The sequence below is a fragment of the Corylus avellana genome, chromosome 3 (assembly GCF_965113065.1).
Source record: "Corylus avellana chromosome 3, dhCorAvel1.hap1.2, whole genome shotgun sequence".
NCBI classification, from domain to species: domain Eukaryota; kingdom Viridiplantae; phylum Streptophyta; class Magnoliopsida; order Fagales; family Betulaceae; genus Corylus; species Corylus avellana.
This window is the reverse complement of record NC_142492.1, coordinates 2,245,868-2,267,351: the sequence shown is the minus strand read 5'-3', so window position 1 is coordinate 2,267,351 and position 21,484 is coordinate 2,245,868. Positions and strand designations below refer to the sequence as shown.

At 36.4% G+C, this 21,484-nt stretch overlaps 2 protein-coding genes across 5 annotated transcripts; both read right to left on the bottom strand.

Annotated features, from left to right (window-relative positions):
* Positions 1 to 7: 7 nt before the first annotated feature.
* LOC132173739 (aspartic proteinase A1) lies at positions 8 to 5,390 on the bottom strand. 4 transcript variants are annotated; one of them, XM_088514186.1, is made up of 14 exons: positions 5,288 to 5,390; positions 3,895 to 4,271; positions 3,720 to 3,780; positions 3,283 to 3,377; positions 2,952 to 3,064; positions 2,679 to 2,847; positions 2,545 to 2,584; positions 2,332 to 2,396; positions 1,638 to 1,751; positions 1,429 to 1,532; positions 1,196 to 1,370; positions 952 to 1,071; positions 490 to 578; positions 8 to 315 (listed from the first exon to the last, which is right to left on the bottom strand). In XM_088514186.1, exons 2-14 carry the CDS (start codon positions 4,261 to 4,263, stop codon positions 231 to 233), a joined length of 1,599 nt encoding a protein of 532 aa, XP_088370312.1. In that variant the 5' UTR covers positions 4,264 to 4,271; positions 5,288 to 5,390; the 3' UTR covers positions 8 to 230. The 4 variants fall into 4 exon arrangements, with proteins under 4 accessions (XP_088370312.1, XP_059441313.2, XP_088370310.1 ...); XM_059585330.2 differs by having other exon boundaries at positions 1,196 to 1,352; positions 1,468 to 1,532; positions 5,288 to 5,389; XM_088514184.1 differs by having other exon boundaries at positions 5,276 to 5,358.
* Positions 5,391 to 13,555: 8,165 nt separating this feature from the next.
* Positions 13,556 to 15,838, bottom strand: LOC132174565 (WRKY transcription factor 6-like). The gene is made up of 7 exons (XM_088514127.1): positions 15,629 to 15,838; positions 15,415 to 15,531; positions 15,165 to 15,320; positions 14,771 to 15,055; positions 14,230 to 14,343; positions 13,818 to 14,101; positions 13,556 to 13,760 (listed from the first exon to the last, which is right to left on the bottom strand). Exons 1-7 carry the CDS (start codon positions 15,836 to 15,838, stop codon positions 13,556 to 13,558), a joined length of 1,371 nt encoding a protein of 456 aa, XP_088370253.1.
* Between the last annotated feature and the right edge of the window lie 5,646 nt (positions 15,839 to 21,484).

Genomic DNA, 21,484 nt, shown 5'->3' with positions numbered 1-21,484 from the left:
GTACGCGTATAAAATACTGTAGCCAATGATCCATTTTCTTGATTAAAACAAGTTTAACACATTCACATGACAAGCTTCATGAAAGCCACACTAAGCCCAAACATATTTACATGTAATTATCGTTTGAAGCTTACTTTCAACACGTGGGCCAACACTAGTATTTCAGGATAGAAGGTGTTCAGAAGAAAAGATGGATACACAAGGACAAACCAAACGGTAAATATACTCATTTAGGAAGCTTCTGCAAATCCGATTCTCTGATTCCCATAGTCAAATACTGTATGGTAGCGACCCATGAAAACATCCCCCAAGATCCTGTGTTGCATTAGAAACATTGACGAGGATAATATGAGTGTCCAGTCCAACAGTGCCAGCAGTGAGATTATCCATCTCATTTGCAGGTCAATAGCAATGGAATCAATGAGAGGATTTATATTGCGGATATGAATATAAAAGGACAGTAAAACTACAACTGAAGTTAGATATTACCAGAGAGGTCCACGAGGAGGCGGCACATCCAGAGCTGTAAATCCACTAATGCATTGAGCGACATCTCCCTCACCAACTTTAAGGACATACTGATCGAATTATCCAAAAGAAAGAAAACTTAGTCAGAAAAATGTACTTCAGAGGTCACAGAACGTTGAAATGCCCAAAATACTAAAAAAATGCAGTGTATCCACATTCACAAATAGAAAAGGAAATAGTAATGCTCATCCCTGAAGTAAACACTCCATGCCAAAAAAATAAAAGAAAAATCCATTTCTACTAAGCCTTGCTACTGAACATGTGGCAATTGAAAAAAAAAAAAAAAGGTGAAATAGTTGAGGAAAAACAACAATATAGCACCAGTGGCCGAAGAAAAAAAAAAAAACCATATAGGATGGACCTAAAATCAAACAAAACTAAGTTCCAGAACAATTTAAGACAAATTAATAAACCATATCACACCTCTTCAGGGCTTAGGTCGAAAACCCTTCCACCAATTGTAAAGGAAACATTAGGCATTGAAGACAAACTGGCACAATCAACTGCTGATTCTCCCATTGGACTAGGCAGCCGGTCACAGAGCTGCAATTAAAACTGACTATGAGCAAGCACAAACTGCAAAAAATGGAGAACCAGAACAAAAAAAAAAAAGAAAAAAAGAAAAAAAGAAAAAAAAAGAAAGACTAGATAGAAGGGGATATTTCACCTCGTTGACATAGTTAAGTATACGGTCCTGTGTTTGATTCTGCTTAAGTTGGTTCTGCATCCAAACGACGGTCATCTCACATGTAGAGCACATTCCATCACGCAAACCACCAGATGCTTTTTGAGTGTTATCATCAACGATACTCTCGATGCCCATACTGACCAAGGAAAAAAAAATCTTGAAAAGTTAGAACCCAAAAGAGAGGTTGGGGGGTATCAAATAAGAAGTAAAAATGGATATTTTCCAAGTGCAGGAAACCAGTTGAGTCGTACCTTACACCTCGAGTCCCATCAAAAGTGCACAAACCAATCTGTGAGCAGATTTTCTTTGGTTGGTCCTGGCAGAATAAAATGTTGGTCATTTAAAAGTTGGACAAGGAGATACCATTACCTCCTCAATTATTGGAAACATGGTTTTGATTGAATGTCAACTTTGCAAATACCTTTTCTAATAGCATCTTGATTATGGTTTCTCCATATTCTGCAACCACAGCCTTGCATTCTTGACTTACAACCCCAGTGGCTCCAATTGCATGATTGACTTCAGTGATAATAGACTGCAAATTGAGATACAAAAGAATAATTATCAAACATGGACAAACAGGATGGAAGTGTATATATGCAACACGTCTGGTGCATTTGAATAGTGGGCGCCATAGACACATTCAGTGTAACATCAATCGCCAGGAAAGAAGGTAGCCAACTACCTGAATTATCCTACATTACATAAGGAGCAACACAAAACATCCAAAAGCCCATGAAATATAAATCATTTTTTTCCCGTTAAAAAGTAATATGGAAAACAATCTTAAGCTGAAATAGTGCATCCAACACTCAGGAAAGCCATGCTAATATGGATTTTGCAAAAAAAGTTTAGGTTATTAGGAACGTACATCAGCAAATCCCTGTTTTAAAGTAAGCTAATACAGTATATAATTTGCCATAATCTATAGAAATACTGGACAACAATTTTGTATGGATAGCAAAGAAAAAGAATACACCAATATACAAAAATTAATGTCTCAGAATTGGCATCAAAACAAGGAATAGATTCCATCTAATTGGCATGTTGAATACATAGAAATTGAGTGTATGCACAAAACAACTTTTCAGCTATAAATGAAAAGAGGTACACACCGTTGGGCCAACCAACAAAGATGTTCCCGAATCAGCAATTGCTGAACATCCACCAGCACAAAATCCTGAAATAGACATCCTTGAATCATTTTGGAACCAATAAAAGGCTACAGGAACAGCAACACAAACTAACAAAAGCTAAAACCCTTGTGTCCCGGGCAGCACATACTTGTCCCTAAAACAAGCATCAATCAAAATTATTATTACTCTTACCAGTTGTTTCACCATCAATCATGACATCACCCATGTCAAACTGCCAACAAAAGGAACAGTATAACAATTAGAAAGTTGGGATAATCAAGTCATTCAATATTACAAGTGCATGAAGCAAAGTTTAGAACACCAACCTGCCAATAGCCTTTGTGTGTCACAGGAACATATGTGTGTTCACCTTCGTAATGATTAGGATCCACCCCACCAAAAACGATCTCACCCCCTTCTTCTTCATCGGCATTCCGGTTAAACCAAAAAGAGAAGACTGGTTCTTTAACAAGACCTTGGTCGACCATGTTGTACCTGGAGCACTTCAAAAGTTAGAAATCTCCAAAATGGAAGATTAACAGAGCCGAAGTAAAATAATCAATAACAGCACATATGACAGTAAAGATGCAATAATATACCAGAGAGGCACAGCATTTCCAACTGAAATCTCTTGAAATCCAAGGCCAAGAATTCCATCAAACTTGGCCACCAAGAATGTGATGCCGGGTTCCCTAGTTGCCTCAATAAATTCCTGAAAATACCACCTCATCAGTAAAGGGAAACCACCAAGAAAACTGAAATTGAGTACAGATGCATGTGCACACATACACACACTTATGTATGCAAGTATAAACTTTTTTCGACAAGTAAGAAAACCACCTTTAATGCCCCCATACTGGGTCACAAGCCCGCGCTACCAAACTCAGCATGTATGTAAGTATAAACTACTACAAAGACCCTTCAAATTACCTGAGCCTTGACCACAAGATCACCAACTTTCACATAATCTTGGCTAAAGTACCCAGAAATAGCTCCGGTTCCATAATGGATAGCAGCTGGTTTACCTGCATAATGTAGTAAACAACAATATTCATTATGTTACTTGTAGGATAGTATTAGCTATCAAGTATATATCCATGTCTTCACACATCAAAGTGCACTACTAATAAAAGGAACCCTCTGACAGCTTTCACTTGGAAATTTTTTACACAAGCGAAATGTCATGGGACTGAGACTTTATTTCCACAACAAAGAGCATAAGGAGAAGATTTGAATTGGGAACCACTCCCACAAGTTCCTATATTTATTTTGTAATTGAATGCACACAAAACACTTGAAAGCATTTGAATTAGAAAGACAAGTATTTCGTGAACATTAAATGAAATAAGTAAGAACAAATAACAAACCATTCTTCTTGTAGGTGCTTGAGCTGCTTGACTTGTACTTGGAATGGAAGTAGCATGCAACCTGGACCAAATGTAAAGTCATGATATTCTCTCCTATTGAAAATCATGTCAAGATTAATTCAAAGAATAAATACCATCTAAATATCGAAAACACATTAAAGCACCAAAATCTCACCGAGAAGTAACACTTGGAAGATGGCACCCACAAATTAGAACTACCGGTATCAAATATTACAGTGAAATTCTGAGGAGGAGTACCAATACCAATCTCTCCGAAATATTGGGCATCCATGTAATTCTTTAGAGCTACAATATCTGTGTCCTCTGGATCTCCTAAGTTCCCATGAAGACGATATTTCCTAATAGAAGCAGCAGACTTCCCTTCCTTTAACTCTAGCTGAGTAGCAACACGGTCATTTCGATCAAACTTCCTCTTTTTTAATCCAATTCTGAATAGCCCACCATTGGAAGCAGAAAAGACCAGGGGAAACAAGAGGAAGCAAAGGAAGAAGGTGGCCACAATGGATTTGAGTTTAGCACCCATCTTGTTACCTGTGAATTGAGAGAGAATTTCTTAAATGAAAAGTGATTTAGACCATATCAACTCCATCTGATCTGAGCACGAGACAAGTTTCCACACATTCCCCACGGCGCATCACATATATATATATATATATATATATATATATATATATATATATATAATAAAATACGACCCCCCCTCCCAAAAAAAAAAAAACGTTTCTTGGCAACTAACAGAAGTAAAGAAAATGGCGTCAAGTTCCCTAACAGAAAATTCTCACGCTTATATATACAGCAGAAGTAGCTATCAACTATGTACAACTACAGCCATATTTTACATGCTAAGCTAGCATTTCAATCAAAACCGAACCTAATCACTAAGCAGTTAAAAAAAAAAAAAAAAGAGCGCAAAAAATAATAATAATAATAAAATAAAAAGGATACCAAATTAAAATAGACAAGCAGCACACTTGCAGCATATGATTTCTCACAAAAACTTGGGTTTCAAAACATGTAGACACTGTAGATTTTATCCCCCAACTCTCTTTTTGTTTCCCAATAAACAGTAAAAGTACGAAAAGATTGTCATTTTGCTTTCCGAAGTGTTAAATTCAACGCGATTAGCTCAAGTGGTTGTAATTACACTAATTCTTTGGAGGTTTCCACTTTCTGGCATCAATAATTACTAAAACTAGCTCTAAGTTCATCCCGAAAGAAAAACAAACATAAACACATAAAATCGAAGAATTCAATCAATTTTTTTTCGGAACGTTTCTCAGCAACCAAACAGAACCCCAAGTGAGAAACTCAAACTCACAACAAAGCATCGTCAAACTCATTCAAAAAAAAAAAAAGAGAGAGAAAAGTAAAAGTTACAGTTTAAATACTATCAATCAAGAAGCAACGGAGCTCTCGTTCACAAATGAAAGCAGGGGTTTCGACCAAAGCCGAACCAGATCATCATCATCATCAACAATTGAAAAATAAGAAACAAATTTGTACAAAAATTACGGAGAACAAATCTAGAATAGTACAGAATCACTCACAGCCCTTGACGATCAACCGAACCGAATACTCCGGACTCTGAGTTTCGATTTTAAAAAGGTAGATATTTTGGTGCAGCGTGTCAACAACTTTGAATCTGGACCGTACACGTGAGCATAGCGGGATGGACGTACAAGGGCAAGGATATTCTTTTCTTATTTTGTAAGCGACAAATTTGTTCTTATCCAACCTATTAAATTAGCATACGTAATGTAAATTTCGTATATATTATTTAATAATAATAGTTTTTCTCCGACAAGTTTAGTGGAAAACTTTGATATAATTGTCTTGACAAAAAGAATTATTAATAATATCATTCATTATTATTTTACCAAGAAAAAGAGGATTTATTATGGTAAAAACACCTTAGGTATTATAAATGTTTACAATCCTACGTAACATCTTGGTTTAACTATATATATATATATATATATATATATATACAATCCCATGTTGACATTGAAACCTTTGTTTTTAATTCATATAGATTCAATTGAAAGAATGTTAAAAAAAACAATTGAACTTTTAAAACATTAATGGTATGATTGCAAAACGACCGAAACATAATGAAAATATATGAAGTTATCCCAATAGTTTTTTAATTAATTAGCATTAATTTGATTTTAATAAGAGCTTAATGACATCATAAGCTAGCTTTTTCTGAAATACACTCAGGGTTGAATGCTTTTTTTTTTTTTTTGATAAAAAAGTGGTGCTTTCATTTATACTCATCAATGGGACAGAGTAGTTTGCTCTGAAACAATGGTTTCAGCAATACAATAAGGTGGTACAAAAGTCCACAATCTATCTATAATCTATGTCGTGGCCATCCTTGCCAACATATGTGCTACATGGTTGGCCTCCCTTCTAATGTAAGCCACTTTCCAGCTAGTGAAAGTATGAATTTCCATCCGAACATCATCCACTAAGTGTTTGATTCTGCTCCAATCTGGTTCAGTCGAGTTTATTGCATCAACAACTGTCTTCGCGTCACCCTCCAGCCATAAACGTGAAAAACCCATTTCACGGGACAACTGAACAGCCATGAGAGCTGCCAAAGCTTCTGCAGCAACTGGCTCGATGAGGCCTTTTCGAGTTACACTTTTAGCTGCAACCATATTACCTTGGGAATCCCGTATAACTGCTCCCAGTCCAACCCAGCCAGATTGCTTTCCAATAGCCGCATCCCAATTTGCTTTAAACCAGTCGTGAAGAGGAGCCGACCACATTCTCAAGCAAGGAGAAACCCCATGTGTCGCAACTGTGTATTGCTGCTCCTGCACTTGGTGAAATTCTCCCATTGCATTTGTTGCACTATTGACGATCGCATTTGGAGAAGAAAAAGACCCTTCATGGATAAGTGTATTCCTTTTTAGCCAAATTCTCCTAGCAATGCCCACAAACATCTGAAACTCATCACTATCACATTTCTTTAACATACCATTGGCCACCTGGAGGAAATCAGTATCATGGAAGACACTTTTTTGAAATTTTCTACAAGCCCCACTCCATATGTCTTGCGCCGAAGGGCAATACCACAGAATATGAGCTGTTGTTTCTGCTTCAATTCCACACACCGGGCAGCTTGGGTCAGAAATAATTTTTCTTCGAACAAGGTTATCACGTGTAGGCAAGATATTGTGACATGCCTTCCAAAAAAAAAACCTTTTCCACATTAGGTATATTAAGTTTCCAAATCTCCTTCCAGATCGGACTTACCTCCTTTTGAGATGAGCACTCCGCCTCCTTTGCTATCTCCCAATCTTTTTGGATATGGTATGCACTCTTGACTGAGAAGGTCCCCTTGGTTGTTCCCCTCCATATGAGCCTGTCCTCTTGATTAGTATGGCTAATGGCCAGCGATTGGATCACTGGTACCGTGCTCTCCTCTTTCGAGAATATTTGTTCTACCAAGGGTTGCTGCCACCCACGTCCAGCTGCATCAAAAAGTTGATTGACTGTGGCCTTCGGATCAAGCAGCTGTGGAGGGGATTGCACCCAAAAAGTAGAAGGGACCGGAAGCCACCTGTCTTCCCAAATTTGAGCTTTTTGACTATTTCCAATTCGTCATACCAAGCCTTCCTTAAGTAGAGCACATGAACTTTGAATACTACGCCACGCAAATGATGATGTTTTCTTTAACGGGGCCTCAAGAATTGAGCACTCCGGGAAGTACTTGCTTTTCATGATGCTGGCAATTAAACTATCCGGCTCCGTCCACATCCTCCAAACTTGTTTCGCCAAAAGTGCTTTGTTAAAACAAGTGAGATCACGAAAGCCCATCCCTCCCCTTTCTTTAGGGAGCCCCATTTTACTCAAACTCATCCATGCAATTTTTTTATCCCTCTCTTTGTGCCCCCACCAAAAGCGACTCATAACAGTATTGATCTCCACACACAAAGTCTTTGGAAGAAGGAAGACACTCATGCAATATGATGGAATGGCTTGGATAACCTCCTTCAACAATATTTCCTTTCCGGCTTGGGAAAGAAAACGAAGCTTCCAATCCTAAAGTCGTTTCCGCACCTTTTCCATGATACTCTTGAAAGCATTTACACGTGAACGACCCACGAGGGCAGGTAGGCCCAAGTATTTGTCGTAACTATGGAAAGCAGGGATACCAGCAAACTCCAAAATAGAGTCCTTCTCAACCTTCGGGATATTTTTACTGAAAAAAAATACACATCTTGTTATTGTTCATTTTTTGCCCCGATGCCTCCTCATAAGTTTTCAAAATTGCCGTCAAATTGCTCCATTGCGCAAGATTTGCCCTGCAAAACAATAAACTATCATCTGCAAAAAAGAGGTGCCTTATTTTCGGGCCCTCTTTAGAAGTGGGAACCACCCCTACAAAAGCCTCTCCCTATTTGCATTAGTCACCATAGCACTTAGGGCCTCCGCACACAAAAGGAAAAGGTAGGATGAAATTGGGTCTCCCTGCCTAATACCTCTAGTTGGAAATATATGTCCCCATGGTTCTCCGTTAATCATTATTGCATAATGTACCGAAGAGACACACATCATCACTATTTTTATCCATTGTTCATTAAAACCCATCTTCCTCATAACCGCCTCTAAAAATCTCCATTCAACTCTATCATAAGCTTTACTCATATCTAGTTTAACAGCCATAAAACCCCTCTTTCCCCTTATACTTGTCTGCATCGTATGGAGTGTTTCTTAAGCTGCCAACATATTATCCGAAATCAATCTACCCGGGATAAAGGCGCTTTGTGAGGGGGATATGATAAGTGGAAGGATTTTTTTAAGTCTGTTAGCTAGAACCTTAGAAATAAGCTTATATAAAACATTACAGAGGCTTATGGGACGAACTTCAGACACACACTCCGGATTTTTGATTTTTGGAATAAGAGCAATGTGTGTTAAATTTAAATTTGGGGGCATACTCCCAGAGTTGAGAATATTAAGAATTCCATTACATACCTCCTCCCTCATGATTTCCCAATTTTTCTGAAAAAAACAAACATTCAGTTCATCAGGTCCAGGGGCTTTTAGAGGTCCCATTTGGTGCAAAGCAGTGCTAACCTCCTCTGAAGTGAAAGCCTCCATCAACTCATTATTCATGCTATCCGAAACTTTAACATTTAAGTGTTGCAAACATGGTTCCAGTGCTCCTTCTTGTCCAGCCGAAAACAAATGAGTGAAATAATCCATAAAGGCCCCGCCCACTCCATCCGGAGTCTCCCGCCACTGTCCCCTCTCATCTTTTATTTTTTCAATTTGATTTTTTTTCCTCCTTGAACTAGCACAAGCATGAAAATATTTTGTATTTCTATCTCCATGCTTAAGCCAGTCCACTTTTGCCTTCTGGCGCCACCACATATCTTCCATCTCCATTTGTTTTTGGATATCACGCCTAAGATGATTTATTTCAACACCATCCAGCCCACCTTCACTCCCTTGCATGTCCGCCAGGCGTTCACGCATGTGTTTAACATTTGCTGGCTTTGGACCTTGCGTATGCTTTTTCCATTGGTTTACTCCCTGTATACATGCACTTAGTTTCTGTTCCATCAAATCCCAGCCTGAATTCTGATTAATGGGCTGATTCCATGCCTTGGAAATTGTTTCTTTTAACCCCTCCTCCAAAGCCCATCGTGCTTCAAATTTGAATTGCTTCAACACCTTGTTTCTTTGAGCACTTTTAATCAGACTTAAAAATAAGGGTGCATGATCTGAAGATACTGCTGCTTCCACATTTACCACTGCCTCTGGAAAATAATCCCGACATTCTTGGTTTGCTACTCCTCTGTCAAGTCTTTCTTTGATAAAAGCCAGACCTTCGTGGCAATTGCTCCATGTGTATTTAGGCCCACAATAGCCAAGATCAGCCAGATCACACTCCTCCAAGGTTTGTTGGAAATCTTGCATAAGACCACTTTGCCGCATATTCCCCCCCCCCCCCCATTTTTCAGTACCATTGATCACCTCGTTGAAGTCCCCAATACACACCCATGGCAAAGGGTCAAGTCGAGCCAAGTACTTCAATAGAGCCCACGCCTCATGTCTTTTGGAAGCCTCCAGATGTCCGTAAAATCCCGTGAATTTCCATTGCAAATTCATATTAGGGCCACATATTACAGCATTAATATGCCTGTGACTAAAATTTTGTATGTCCACCCTTTCATCCTCCCCCCAAAAGAGCCCCAAACCTCCACTTCTCCCTACACAATCCACTACGAACATGCTAGAGAAGTCCAGCTTAATTCGTACATTTTCTATTTTTTTCCTTCGCATTTTGGTTTCCATAAGGAAAACCAAATTGGGTTTCTTATCTTTCACCATTCGGCAAAGATCATGAACTGTCTGGAGGTTCCCAAGCCCCCGGCAGTTCCAACTGAGGATGATCATTGCGGTCGGCGAGGCTGGATTTCAGCCTCCGCCAATCCCGAACCAATATTTAACACACCAATTGTAGTTTCTTTCCTTCCCTTCTTTGTTTGGCCCACACGTTGGCCATCTTCATTTGTCTCCTTTTTTCTACTCCCTTGTGTTTCAGATAAAATACTCTCACTCCCAGCTGCCCATTCCCTCTCCTTTCTTTTCCATGTCGCCATTGCCCTTTCTGCGTTTTCCCCTTCAGGACCCCTCTGTCCATTACTACTAGTTTGGGCTTCTTTATTGTTTTCTCAATGTCTACAAGTTTTGGCCCCATGTAAGAGCCTCCTGGGCTGGACCGTGTATCTCCATCCAGCCCCAACTTTTCATGTGGGCTCCCTCTTATGTTTCCCTGCACCTTGGACCATAGACCCTTTTGTGACATCTGTCGTTGATCTGGAGAAGGTTCCTTGGCATTTAAATTCTCCCATGTATCTCCGGAATCAGCTGAGATTTTTTTTCCATTGTGCGATCCTCCATATCGAGTAGCCGTTGCCCCATTATTGCCAATAAATTGGCTTTCCTTTTCAGCTTGTTCCTCTACATGGGAATATCCCACTCCATCTCCTTGTTTTCTGCCAGTATCATTGCCTTTTCCCTTTTTGGGGGAGAAAATATTACTTTCCTGAAATATTTCATCTGAATCTCCACCACCGTCGGAATCCTCTCCAGTTCTTCTCCGATCTTCACCCCGCCGAGCTCCACCAATCCAACGACGTGGTCGTCCATCTTGAGCGTGAGTTTCTGGAAATGTTCTCCTCAGGGTTGAATGCTGAGCCAGAAAGAAACTTGAGAATTCTATTCAGTAATTATGATTAGGTTACAAGTTGTGTCTAACCAAGATCTTAATATTTAGTAATTATGATTAGGTTACAAGTTGTCTAGAGATTAAACTTTGACTCCATCAATTTATCCATATTTCAATTAAATATTTTACGTGTTAAGTCTCATCTATTAAAAGAAAGCTTGAGCCCACACGTGAGGGTGAGTATTAAAGTAATGGTTAAGTGATTAAATTTACCTATTTCTATTAGCTTAAACTTATGGGATAACTGGTAGTTTAATATGGTATCAGAGCTAACAAGCTAAAGTCAATTTTTTGATCCTGGATTGCAATTTTTTTTTTTTTTTTTTTTTCTATACTTCATTTTCCCCTCTAATCGTTTTCTCTCTGATTTTAACATGTATCAGAGAAGAAAACGATCTATAAGGTTCATTGCTTGCCTACCGCATAAAAATAAAAAAGAGAGAAGAAGAAGAAGAAGAAAAAAAAAAGCCCAAAGAGGCAGATATTTTGGCCCTTGGCCGATTTCAAGCTCATAGTTGGCTCATTCTGGGTCATAGTAGTCGACGTCAAAATTTCAGCCAAAAGTTGCCGACGTCAAAATTCTAGTCAAAGTAATCGATGCCAGCCAAAAAGTTGTCGATGTTCAAGTCTCGGCCACAATCGCCGAAGTTCAAGTTCAAGAGCACCCGATGTTTCAAATGAGGTGCCATTAACTCACTCCAGCCAATTGATATGTTCAAGATCAATGATCGCTAACGGATTGTTCATCTTGCGAAGTTCACTAGTTCAAATCTCTCTTCCCCCCTCTTGTGTGGACATGTAAAAAAAAAAAAAAAAGAATAACAAGACTAAAATAAGAACATGCAATCGCAGTACAATAAACCATCAAGGGTGGTGGTTTAATGGCCTAAGGAAGTTTTCAAGTGGTCAAGGCATGTACGAAGACGTGGGTTCGAATTTTCGCAATGGAGAATCCCCACATATGCCTTATTAGTATTAGCCACCTTGGATTTCCATTGATGCCTTAGTGGGGCTGGGTCAAGTTATGGTTCAATTGGACTTGAAGGAGTGCCTACGACAATTATGCCATTCATCTTCTCAATGCTAAGAAAACGTCTGGAGAACATTTCCCTCTCATTTGTGAGAGCTTTTTATCATCAAAGGGATAGCTTTTCCACCTCCATGTGAGTGTTTGGGAAGGAGGAAAGAGCTCCGCCTCCTCCGTCTTTCTTACCCTCTCTTTCTCATTCCCCGCTCTTTCGTTGCTTGTTTCTCTGACTCGTTTTTCTTTTTTCCTTTACTTTTTTGTTTTGTTTTGTTTTTTCCTCTTTCATTTGAGAAATACTAGCGGTATTAACTATTTTACTAATAGAGACTTACTAAATTGATGTGTAGCTTATTCATGTTAGGGATGGACATACCCTTGAATCAATGATTGTGTAGACTCCACAGAATAATAATGGAATGATAAATGCAAAAGATCAATACACAGTATTAATGTGGTTCGGCAGTAGGCCTACATCCACGGGATTAACTCAGATCAATCCACTATAAACAACTTGTTACATTGGTGTTTACTCAAGTTATGCAAAACTTGAATTAATATAATAGTAAAATAATACAGAGAGAAACAACCTCTGCTGAAACTAATATACACTCTCAATAGTGTATTGAAACACTATTTTCTTAATTCTATCTAGAGTGTAACTAAAGCTCTCATCTCCTTGGCTATTTATAGCCAAAGTTAAAACCATCTAGATGAATGAACTTGACATCCAAGTTAGAACCATCTAGATGATGAAGACAAATTGAGAACCTTCTAGATGAATGTAGAACCATCTAGATAAATCTTTGTAGGACTTACTCCATTTTGTTTAATCAAAATCTTATCTTAAGTAGGTAAAAATCTTATTGGCAGCCAACAATTCATTGGTACTCGTTATATTTCTCTTAATTAATTATTTTGTTTTCCTCCAATAATGAGTTACACATCAGTTTAATAAATCTTTATTAGTAAAAAAGTTAGTACCCTTACCAATTCTCATTTCTTTTTCCATTTTATTTGTTTTGTAAGCTAGAAATATCGTGTCTATCAGTTGAAGAAATAGAAGCATCCATGCATGGGCGGTGGAAGATGGATAGTGGCGGAAGCAGATTCGGGCATAATGGATTAAAACCAAGCGTGAGCTCTTCTTAGAGAGGCTCTAATAACCTGTAAGATAATTAATGATAAAACTGTTTTGGTTTCAAGCACCAAAACAGAGTGTAATATAGCTGTACAATTAGACGTACGCTTGCAATTACATTTTACAATTCAAATTAATAAAACAATACAGTCTGCACATGGAAACAATCTGTAACTACAAAGCCAACTAAACACCTATTATCTTAAAAACAACCAAATAAATGTTATAAGCTTGAGATGAAAAGCTTAAAAATTCAAATGTTACAGGCATGGGTCCACTATGAGAAGTGATCAACTTCATCTTCATGTTGCTGCAAATCCTTGGGTAATATATATATATATAGCTGAAACTCTATCTGCAGTTTCCAAAGATTCTGATGATTCTCTAACATGCAATTTTCACGCATTGTTGTCACTGCTGTTTCTTGTAATAGTATTGTCAATGATAGAGGCAATAGCCGCCGCCAGTGCAGCAGTGAAGTTGGGGTTTGCTGTGATGGCAGCCGTCGCCGAACTGACTGCGTCCGCGTTCTGCATCCGATTGGGTGCAACCATTCCCTGAGAGCCATGAAGGCCTAAATAGTTTGAATATTGGTTGTGAAGGCTTTGACCAAAAACTTGTGGGAATGTAATAATTTGGCCTCGTGTTTCCCTTTGGAACTGATGATCAGAGGAATTATGAGATTGCGTGAGGTCCAATGTAATAGTAGGAAATGGCGCGGAAGTTGAAAGTGTTGCGAAATTTAGTGCATTATTTCTTGGTAGGATATTGTTTGATGAATTCATCAACAAATGATCTGCACTAGGCATTGGCCCTGAAAGCAGCATCGATGCGGCTGCCGATGTGGTGGATACCATTGGCTCCGCCGCCGGAGGAAGCGGATGGTTGTGACGACCTTCGTAAGTGGTTATGAGAATCGACCGGTCTTCTGCACACCTTTGTACCTATTTTTAAACAAAAATATATCCCATTAATTAGCTGCAACGAATAATTAGTAAAAGCAAAATGACCATTAATTAATTTAATTCTCTAAGGGGAAAGAAAAGGAATATATATATATATATATATTTACTTGTTTGCGAACTGGACAACTAGATCCCATGGTGCAACGATAATATGCTCGAGGAAATGGGCTTCCTTTTGCCATCTTCTGCCCATACTTTCTCCAATGGCACCCGTCAGAAATCTGTGATGCGTTAAGATTGATCAGTTGAAAAGCAAGTTTCAATTTCATATAGTCTACATTATCTCTAAGACTATATAAGTTAATTTTAGCTTAATCAATTTAATTAAAAGAGTCGTATTTTTCAACTGTAATCTTTTTGATTTCGTGTTGAATTTGTTGTGCGAAAAGTTGGTAGGTAGCTTGTTTCAACGACAACATAATGGGGTGCAATTTCCTTTCCAACTTAATTAATTAGACTCCTAGTACAAATTAAAGCAACTAGCTTATTTATTGACTTCTGCAAGTGGGTGCACAGCAGCACATGCATGGAGACATAAATTCTTCATTTTGGGTCATCAACTTTCCTTGGTGTTGTCAGATATATAAGAACATGACATGATTGTCAAACATTTTCACGTGGAGTTTAATTAACACTATAGCTCCTTACCATGTATGCATCTGATCGGGCTCGAACTGATACTCGAGCTTTTCTGATCAACGACGACACCGTTTCCGAGTGTTGATCTAAATCCCCGGAAGTTCCAAATTTAGGGACTTTGTTAGCAACCCGCCCTTGAACAATTGCTTGGTGATCTGGGCTCCTCTCTCTCCCAGTTGTTGCACTAATATCCCCGATCGCGACATCACTCTTATCCAGACCCATCTGAATAATTTCTTTACTACTGAAAATATCTCCTACAGCATGATTTTTCTCAACTGCTGCATTAATCATCTAAGCGGCCATATATAGATAATGTAGATTAATTAGTTTCATAATCGATATATCTAAAATATATAGATACAAATTAAGAGATGGGTCTTAATTTCCTTAGTAAAACTACCTCATGATCTTTTTCGGTTTTGGCGTTTCGAATCTGCATCAGTGTGACAAGATGCATTTTGAGGCCATTGTAATTATTGTTCATCTGATTAAGCATATCTCTTAAGCGTTTATTTTCCACATGCATCTGCTTCAGTTCTGCCTGCACATGTATCAACTGCACCAAGAACAATCTAATTCATCTTAACAATCAGAAAATTAAATCAGACTCAGATAATAAACTTTCTATCAAATTAGTTCGATATATATACCTCATTTACTTTTCGCTTGTTACCATTAATGTTGTATGATATTGTTCCACGCTCATGATGATGATCATCCACATTTGATTTGGCGCCACTAGTGTTTGTGCTAAGATTTAGACGAGTCTAAAAAGAAAAAAGAATCCCAAAAACACTGAAAATCATGTAATGAAAAAAAAATAAAAACCAGACAGTTAATTTAATGTAAATAGTATAAACTTACGTTAAGTTCCAAATCATGCACAACCCCATCACCTGCACAAACTTTCTCCTTGGAAGAATTGTTGTCGGCGGCAAAGAAGTCCATCTCCTTGACCATTGGATTCCCATCAATGGAGCTCCCTGCAGGATAAAGATGCTCATCTTCTCCACAGTTGAGAATTGGGTTGCCATTGATGAGCTCCTTGCCAATGGAGAATCGTCCTTCGGCCATGAGAGAGAGAGAGAGAGAGAGAAAGGATGAAGCTGTGAAGTTTGAATTCCTTTTTAACAGTTGCAATGATCCCGGCGATAAAGAGGGTTTGGACTAAGACCAAAATGTGTAGGAGTGATCATAATATATATGTATATATAGCATGATCCATGAATATTCTCAAACACATTTGAGGAGGAGTGAGGTAAGATGGCGCGTCAAGTGTACACGTGGCGATAGTCGTAGGCGAGAGCTGGGTCAGAGTCAGATAGAAAGTCAGAGGGATTTTTTTTGGAGGTAATTAGTCAGAGGGGTGTTGCGAATGAGCCTCGAGAGTTTTGCACAACAAGCTAAGCTAAGATAGATGAAACAATCAAACACAATTGAATCTGACTCGATATATTAGAATAAATCTTCATTTTCTCGTAAGGTAAAAATGACCCAAAAGAAAAAGAAAAAAAATTCCACCAAGTAGGAAGTGTAATTATATAAGTTCTTCTTGTGTCACTTCAAAAATTAAGTGACTTTTAAAATTACTATTTGATTAAAATTTAATAGTGATCAATTACAACTTTAATGATGGTTTTAAGAGCCATATTATTCTTAGAGTGATTCAAGATAAACACAAGAGGGACTTCCAGTAACTCAGCTAAGAACGTCTAATTAATCATCCATCATTTATCGGAGAGAATTTATTTATTTATTTATTTTTTTAAATAGAGAATAAAATTATAATTTTATAACATGCTAAATTATCAGCTATGCCACACTTTAATTGCGGATTGGTTGTAACGTGGATCCAACTTGCATGTAATGGTTTATGTTAAATGGTTGACAGCATGGACCATTCTGGGTGTTCAAAGATATTTTTAATACTACATAGATGTGTATGATACAACTTCATATCACATGGACTAAATAACTAATTTTTCCTTTCTTTTGTTTGTAAATTCATTTATAAGTTTTTTTATAAGAAAAAAACAAAACAGGAGAGAATGACTAAAGGGGTTGACATTAGTACTTTTTCTTTTATATGAATTGAAAATCGATATGCATTTGGTTTAGAGCCAAAGGATATAAATCATAGTTTACCTCGATTGCAGCGCATGCGCGGAATCTCATGTTACCATCAATCATAATAAGACTAGTTTGATTCTAGAACAATATATATATGCATATATATGATGAATGATGAATGATGATAGTGATCGATAACCCTCCTTTGACAATTGACATTAGGTTGATTCAAATCTAGAAAGAAAGAAAAAAAAAAAAAAAAAAAAAAAAGTAACTTTGTGGACGTAATTAATGTTAGATTTTGTATTTGTGTTGACAAATGCTAGTGTTAAAATATGGGTTTGTTTGGGTTGTAATTGCTAGAACATGGGGATTAATTGGTTGTATATTTATAATCGAAATAGTTTTATATATATATATCAGTTAAGAATAAGGCAAAAACCTTAAAGCTAGAGAGAGAAAGTCTAAAAACATTTCTTAATTAAGCTTAACCTCCTTAATTACTACTAATTAAATGAACCTTAATATTCCTCTTTTGAGTGTTGGGGTTTGGTTTATGGGTTCATCATTGGAATTCCCAAGTGACCGTACGTAAAAGAATGACAGAATTCAACCTAAATGGATAAGAGGGGATAAGAACTCCATTGACTACGTGTACTAGATTTCATTTTGTTGGAGAGATTGATTTCTTAGAGAGTTGTTTTAATGAAATTGATGTTTGTTGAGCTTTGATCTTGGCGTAATTGATGTAAAACATCTACATTAATTGGTTAGCAAGCTAGCTAGAATATTAGATATTGATGCACGCCTGCAAGCATTTTCTTTGAAGGCATTCATGCATGGTGAAAATCAAACACTATTATTTATTCTTTATTAATTAATATATATTGAGCAGCTGCATGCCACTTGCATACAGGGGCGCGCGGAACCGCGTTGGACCCCCCAAGGCCCAAGGTGGTCTTCCAATTTATTTATTTATTTTCTTTTAGAAAAAAAAATTATAAAATTCTTATAAAATTAAATTTTTAACCCTCCAATTTTTTTTTTTTTAAGAATTTTGCCCTCCCAAACACAAATCTCTAGTTCCACCCTGCTTGCATATATTCTAATAAATATATTAATAAACAAGGAGAGGAGGTACTGAAATATTGTTTTCCTATCAAACACAAAATATTAAATATACTTACATTATTAGAAGCTCCAATAGAGGGGGTGTTTAAAATAAGAGGAATACTAGATTTACAAATTAATAAGATTTTACAAACTTACTTTTACAACATGATGTGACACAATATGATTAAAAATGAGATAAATTTAACTTTTAAGAAACTCAATCATATTGTAAAAGTTTTTTCGTAAAATTTGTTTATAAACCTAGCATTTTAAAAAAAATAATAGATCTCTTGCAGTTTTGAAAGACTGAAAATGTGAAAGAATAGGATGTTTAAGACTTGGCCTTGAATATGGAATAAGAAGAAACTTCAATTCAAATTGACGATCTCTCCCTCTCACACACATTAATTTGACGGTCCACGATAATTATAAATATTTAAGTATGATTAAGCCAAATGCTGTCAAAATTGGAAAATGAATCTCAAGGAATATGTCAAAGTTGGAGCCAATAATTTATGGCATTCAATTTGCTCTGTGTCGTTTAAGTTTTATGTTCGTTTATCAATGAATGTGATTAACCTGTTAAAAAAAAAAAAAAAAAAAAACTCACTAAATTCTATATATGGGAAGCATATATGCTAAAAGTCCACCTCTAAACAATCCACCACATGCCTATCAACCCATGCCATCCGGCCTATTCCTCTCTCTCTCTTGATTATGATGATAAAAACATGCTAACAGCAATACAACATTTATGGCAGTATATATGGTAGACCAAATCATCAAATGCAAAGAGAGCTTTTATTATTATTTTATTTTTACTGAGGAAATAATAAGTACGCTAATTGGGATTGAACACTCACTTAATTACAACCTGTACGTGTTAATTCTGACTTTGACGAGGTCACCAAGGGTGTTTTTCAATCGTTTTTATACACCAATTCAACCTCAGCTCCCTCAATTTTCAATTCTTAAATTTTAAAGTTAAGAAAAGAATGTCTTATATTACTCAAGTCATAGTCCATTCAATGGTCATCTTATTAGAAAATTACACAAAAAAAAAAATAATAATAATAAAATAATAAAATAAAATTGATAGTGCGTGCTAGACTACATAATTCAACGTGGTGACTTTCAGGGACGAAACAAGAATTTCTCATTCGGAGAGACCGAATTATAAATGAAAGGCCTAATTTAACTTTGAAAATCAAGGGAGGCCATGGCTCCCCTTGTCAGTGTGTAGTTCTGTCACTAGTGACTTTCTATGGCAAAGCATGAACTTCAACAAAATAGTTGGCATAGTTAGGTCGGATGTTAAAGAAGAAAGGCTTGGAGCTTTGAAAACACATGCAATGCCGGTGGAATTTATTGATGAAGTATGCAGTGTACGTAGTCTACGTAGAGCCGGAAGGACCAGTGAAGAAGGAACTTGTAGAGCTAATTTAAGTGTTTTAACATCAAACTTAGTTTTCTCACAAGAACTTTAGAGCTAGTTTTCATTGGTAGCTCTTTTTTTTTTTTTTTTTTTTTGTCAGCTCAATTTGTACATGATTTTCATTTTAAAATGGAAAATTATAGTTACGACATTGAATTTGCAATCATTCCACCAAACTTTTAAAAAATGATAATTGACTCCTTCAAGTTAACAGGTACTTCCAATAGCCCCATCCGTTAGCAATTTCTATTAACTTGAACAGAAAATGCATCACGCAGCGGCCCACATGTGACTCAAATTATTCATTATAACACTGTATCATATAATTAGGTTTTTTTCTTTCTTTCTTTTTCCAAAAAATAAAATAAAATAAAAAAAAACGTGCAAGGACCACGGCTGTAGCTCTCCATGGCCTCATTTATTTTTAAAATTTTTCATACTAAATATATAATCGTATTTGTATACAACTGATATGGGGTATAATAGATAATTTTAGTCATCTGATACATTTTTTTGTTAAGTTAATGCAAAAAATGCTAATAAAGTGTTTATAATTTGACATGGTTAATTATCAACATTTTAAACTTTAGAGGAGCGATTGCAAATCGAGTGCTAGAAAAAGAATAAATGCAATTTCACATAATTTTGACCAATCTTATGATATATTTGCTCTTTCTGTTTAGAGTATTTCTACTCTAGATTTTATTTGATGAAATGAAGATAAGAATCTTTCCAAAAAAAAAAAAAAGAGTAGAAGTGAACTTGTAGTATCGGAAATTATATTGTTTGATATTGATCCGACAAAAGTTCAAGAGATTTCCTTGAATTTCAGAACATTTTCCTTATTAACATACGGTCCATATGCAACCTTCCTTTCAAGCTTAATTTGCGGCCTCCTCATATTCTATCTGACGCACAAAACCTAGAAAGAAAAAAAAAAAAAATGTTTTGTTCATATCAAAACCATCTGAGCCACATTTTGTTTCTAACCAAGCAGCATTTTTGTTTTATTTTAAGAAATTACCCACTTCACATGCTTAACGCTTTGCACTTCTAATCCAAAAAGACAAGTGGGCAATTGTCCAATCTCCTACATTTTCTTCTTGAGGACTTGGCAACTTTGCGTTTTTTCTTTCACTTTCCAGTTTCCAACTTCAACGAGGTATGTAATTAAATTTTTAGATTTAAATTTAAATTGTTCTTGTAAATTAATTGTTTTAATATTTATATTGCTAACATGCGTGCAAGAGAAAAACAAATAAATAAATACTGTGTGCAAATTGCAAAGCACAAAAAAAAAGACCAAAAAATCATTTTTTATATTTAATTATTTTTAATTAATTTTACTTTTTTATTCATTAAAAAAAAAAAGCCCCTAAGTGAACATCCTGGCTCCGCACTGTATGTAAGCATGAATAATTAAGTTGTAAACAAGATAATAATCACAAGATTGAATAGTTAATATAATATTTATTGAAGTTCAATTCATTATGTAATATCCAAATTGTTACATCAAGTTTTCACTCAAACACTTCACAAAGTTTAACTTTTTGAAGAGTCGAGACTCGAAATATCCCGCTTGGAAGAAGAATTAGCTCATGTTTCTTTCCTCCTTTGTTTGAAGTAATAGGAACGCCCTCAATATCACAATTTAGAAAAGGGAAAATATTATGGAACCTCTTATGCTTTTTTTGATTTTGACTTTATTTTTTTTAAAAAAAAAATCAATAAGCGTTTATTTGTTAATCAAATAAATAATAAAAATGATATGAAAAATACAATTATACATCTCCAATAATATTTTTTTGTTGGGCTCTCACCCAACCACTGTCATTGCTAGATCAGGTGTTTAAGTAACCCAACCATGCCCTTGGTTGAGTCGTGTCAACCGCAGCATCGCCTGGTAACCTAGCCACAGCTAAGAAGCCTAAACACTACAATTGGATAGATTCAAAATAATCGTAAACTCCAGTTTTAAACTGAGAACTATGGTCTTTATCAGGTAAAACACAATAAGTGTAATTTAGTAAACTCTCGTATTACTATCATATAACTATAATAATGTGACAATAAAAATTAACTATTAACCTTCATTGATCAAA

Coding starts and splice junctions, on each gene's coding strand:
- LOC132174565 (XM_088514127.1), bottom strand. CDS start 15,838: ATGGCCGAAGGACGATTCTCCATTGGCAAGGAGCTCATCAATGGCAAC. Junction 15,321..15,414: donor ACAAGCGAAAAGTAAATGAG/GTATATATATCG, acceptor TTCTTGGTGCAG/TTGATACATGTGCAGGCAGA. Junction 14,344..14,770: donor CCCGATCAGATGCATACATG/GTAAGGAGCTAT, acceptor AACGCATCACAG/ATTTCTGACGGGTGCCATTG.
- LOC132173739 (XM_088514186.1), bottom strand. CDS start 4,263: ATGGGTGCTAAACTCAAATCCATTGTGGCCACCTTCTTCCTTTGCTTC. Junction 3,065..3,282: donor ATCTTGTGGTCAAGGCTCAG/GTAATTTGAAGG, acceptor TGGTATTTTCAG/GAATTTATTGAGGCAACTAG. Junction 2,848..2,951: donor GGAAATGCTGTGCCTCTCTG/GTATATTATTGC, acceptor GAAGTGCTCCAG/GTACAACATGGTCGACCAAG.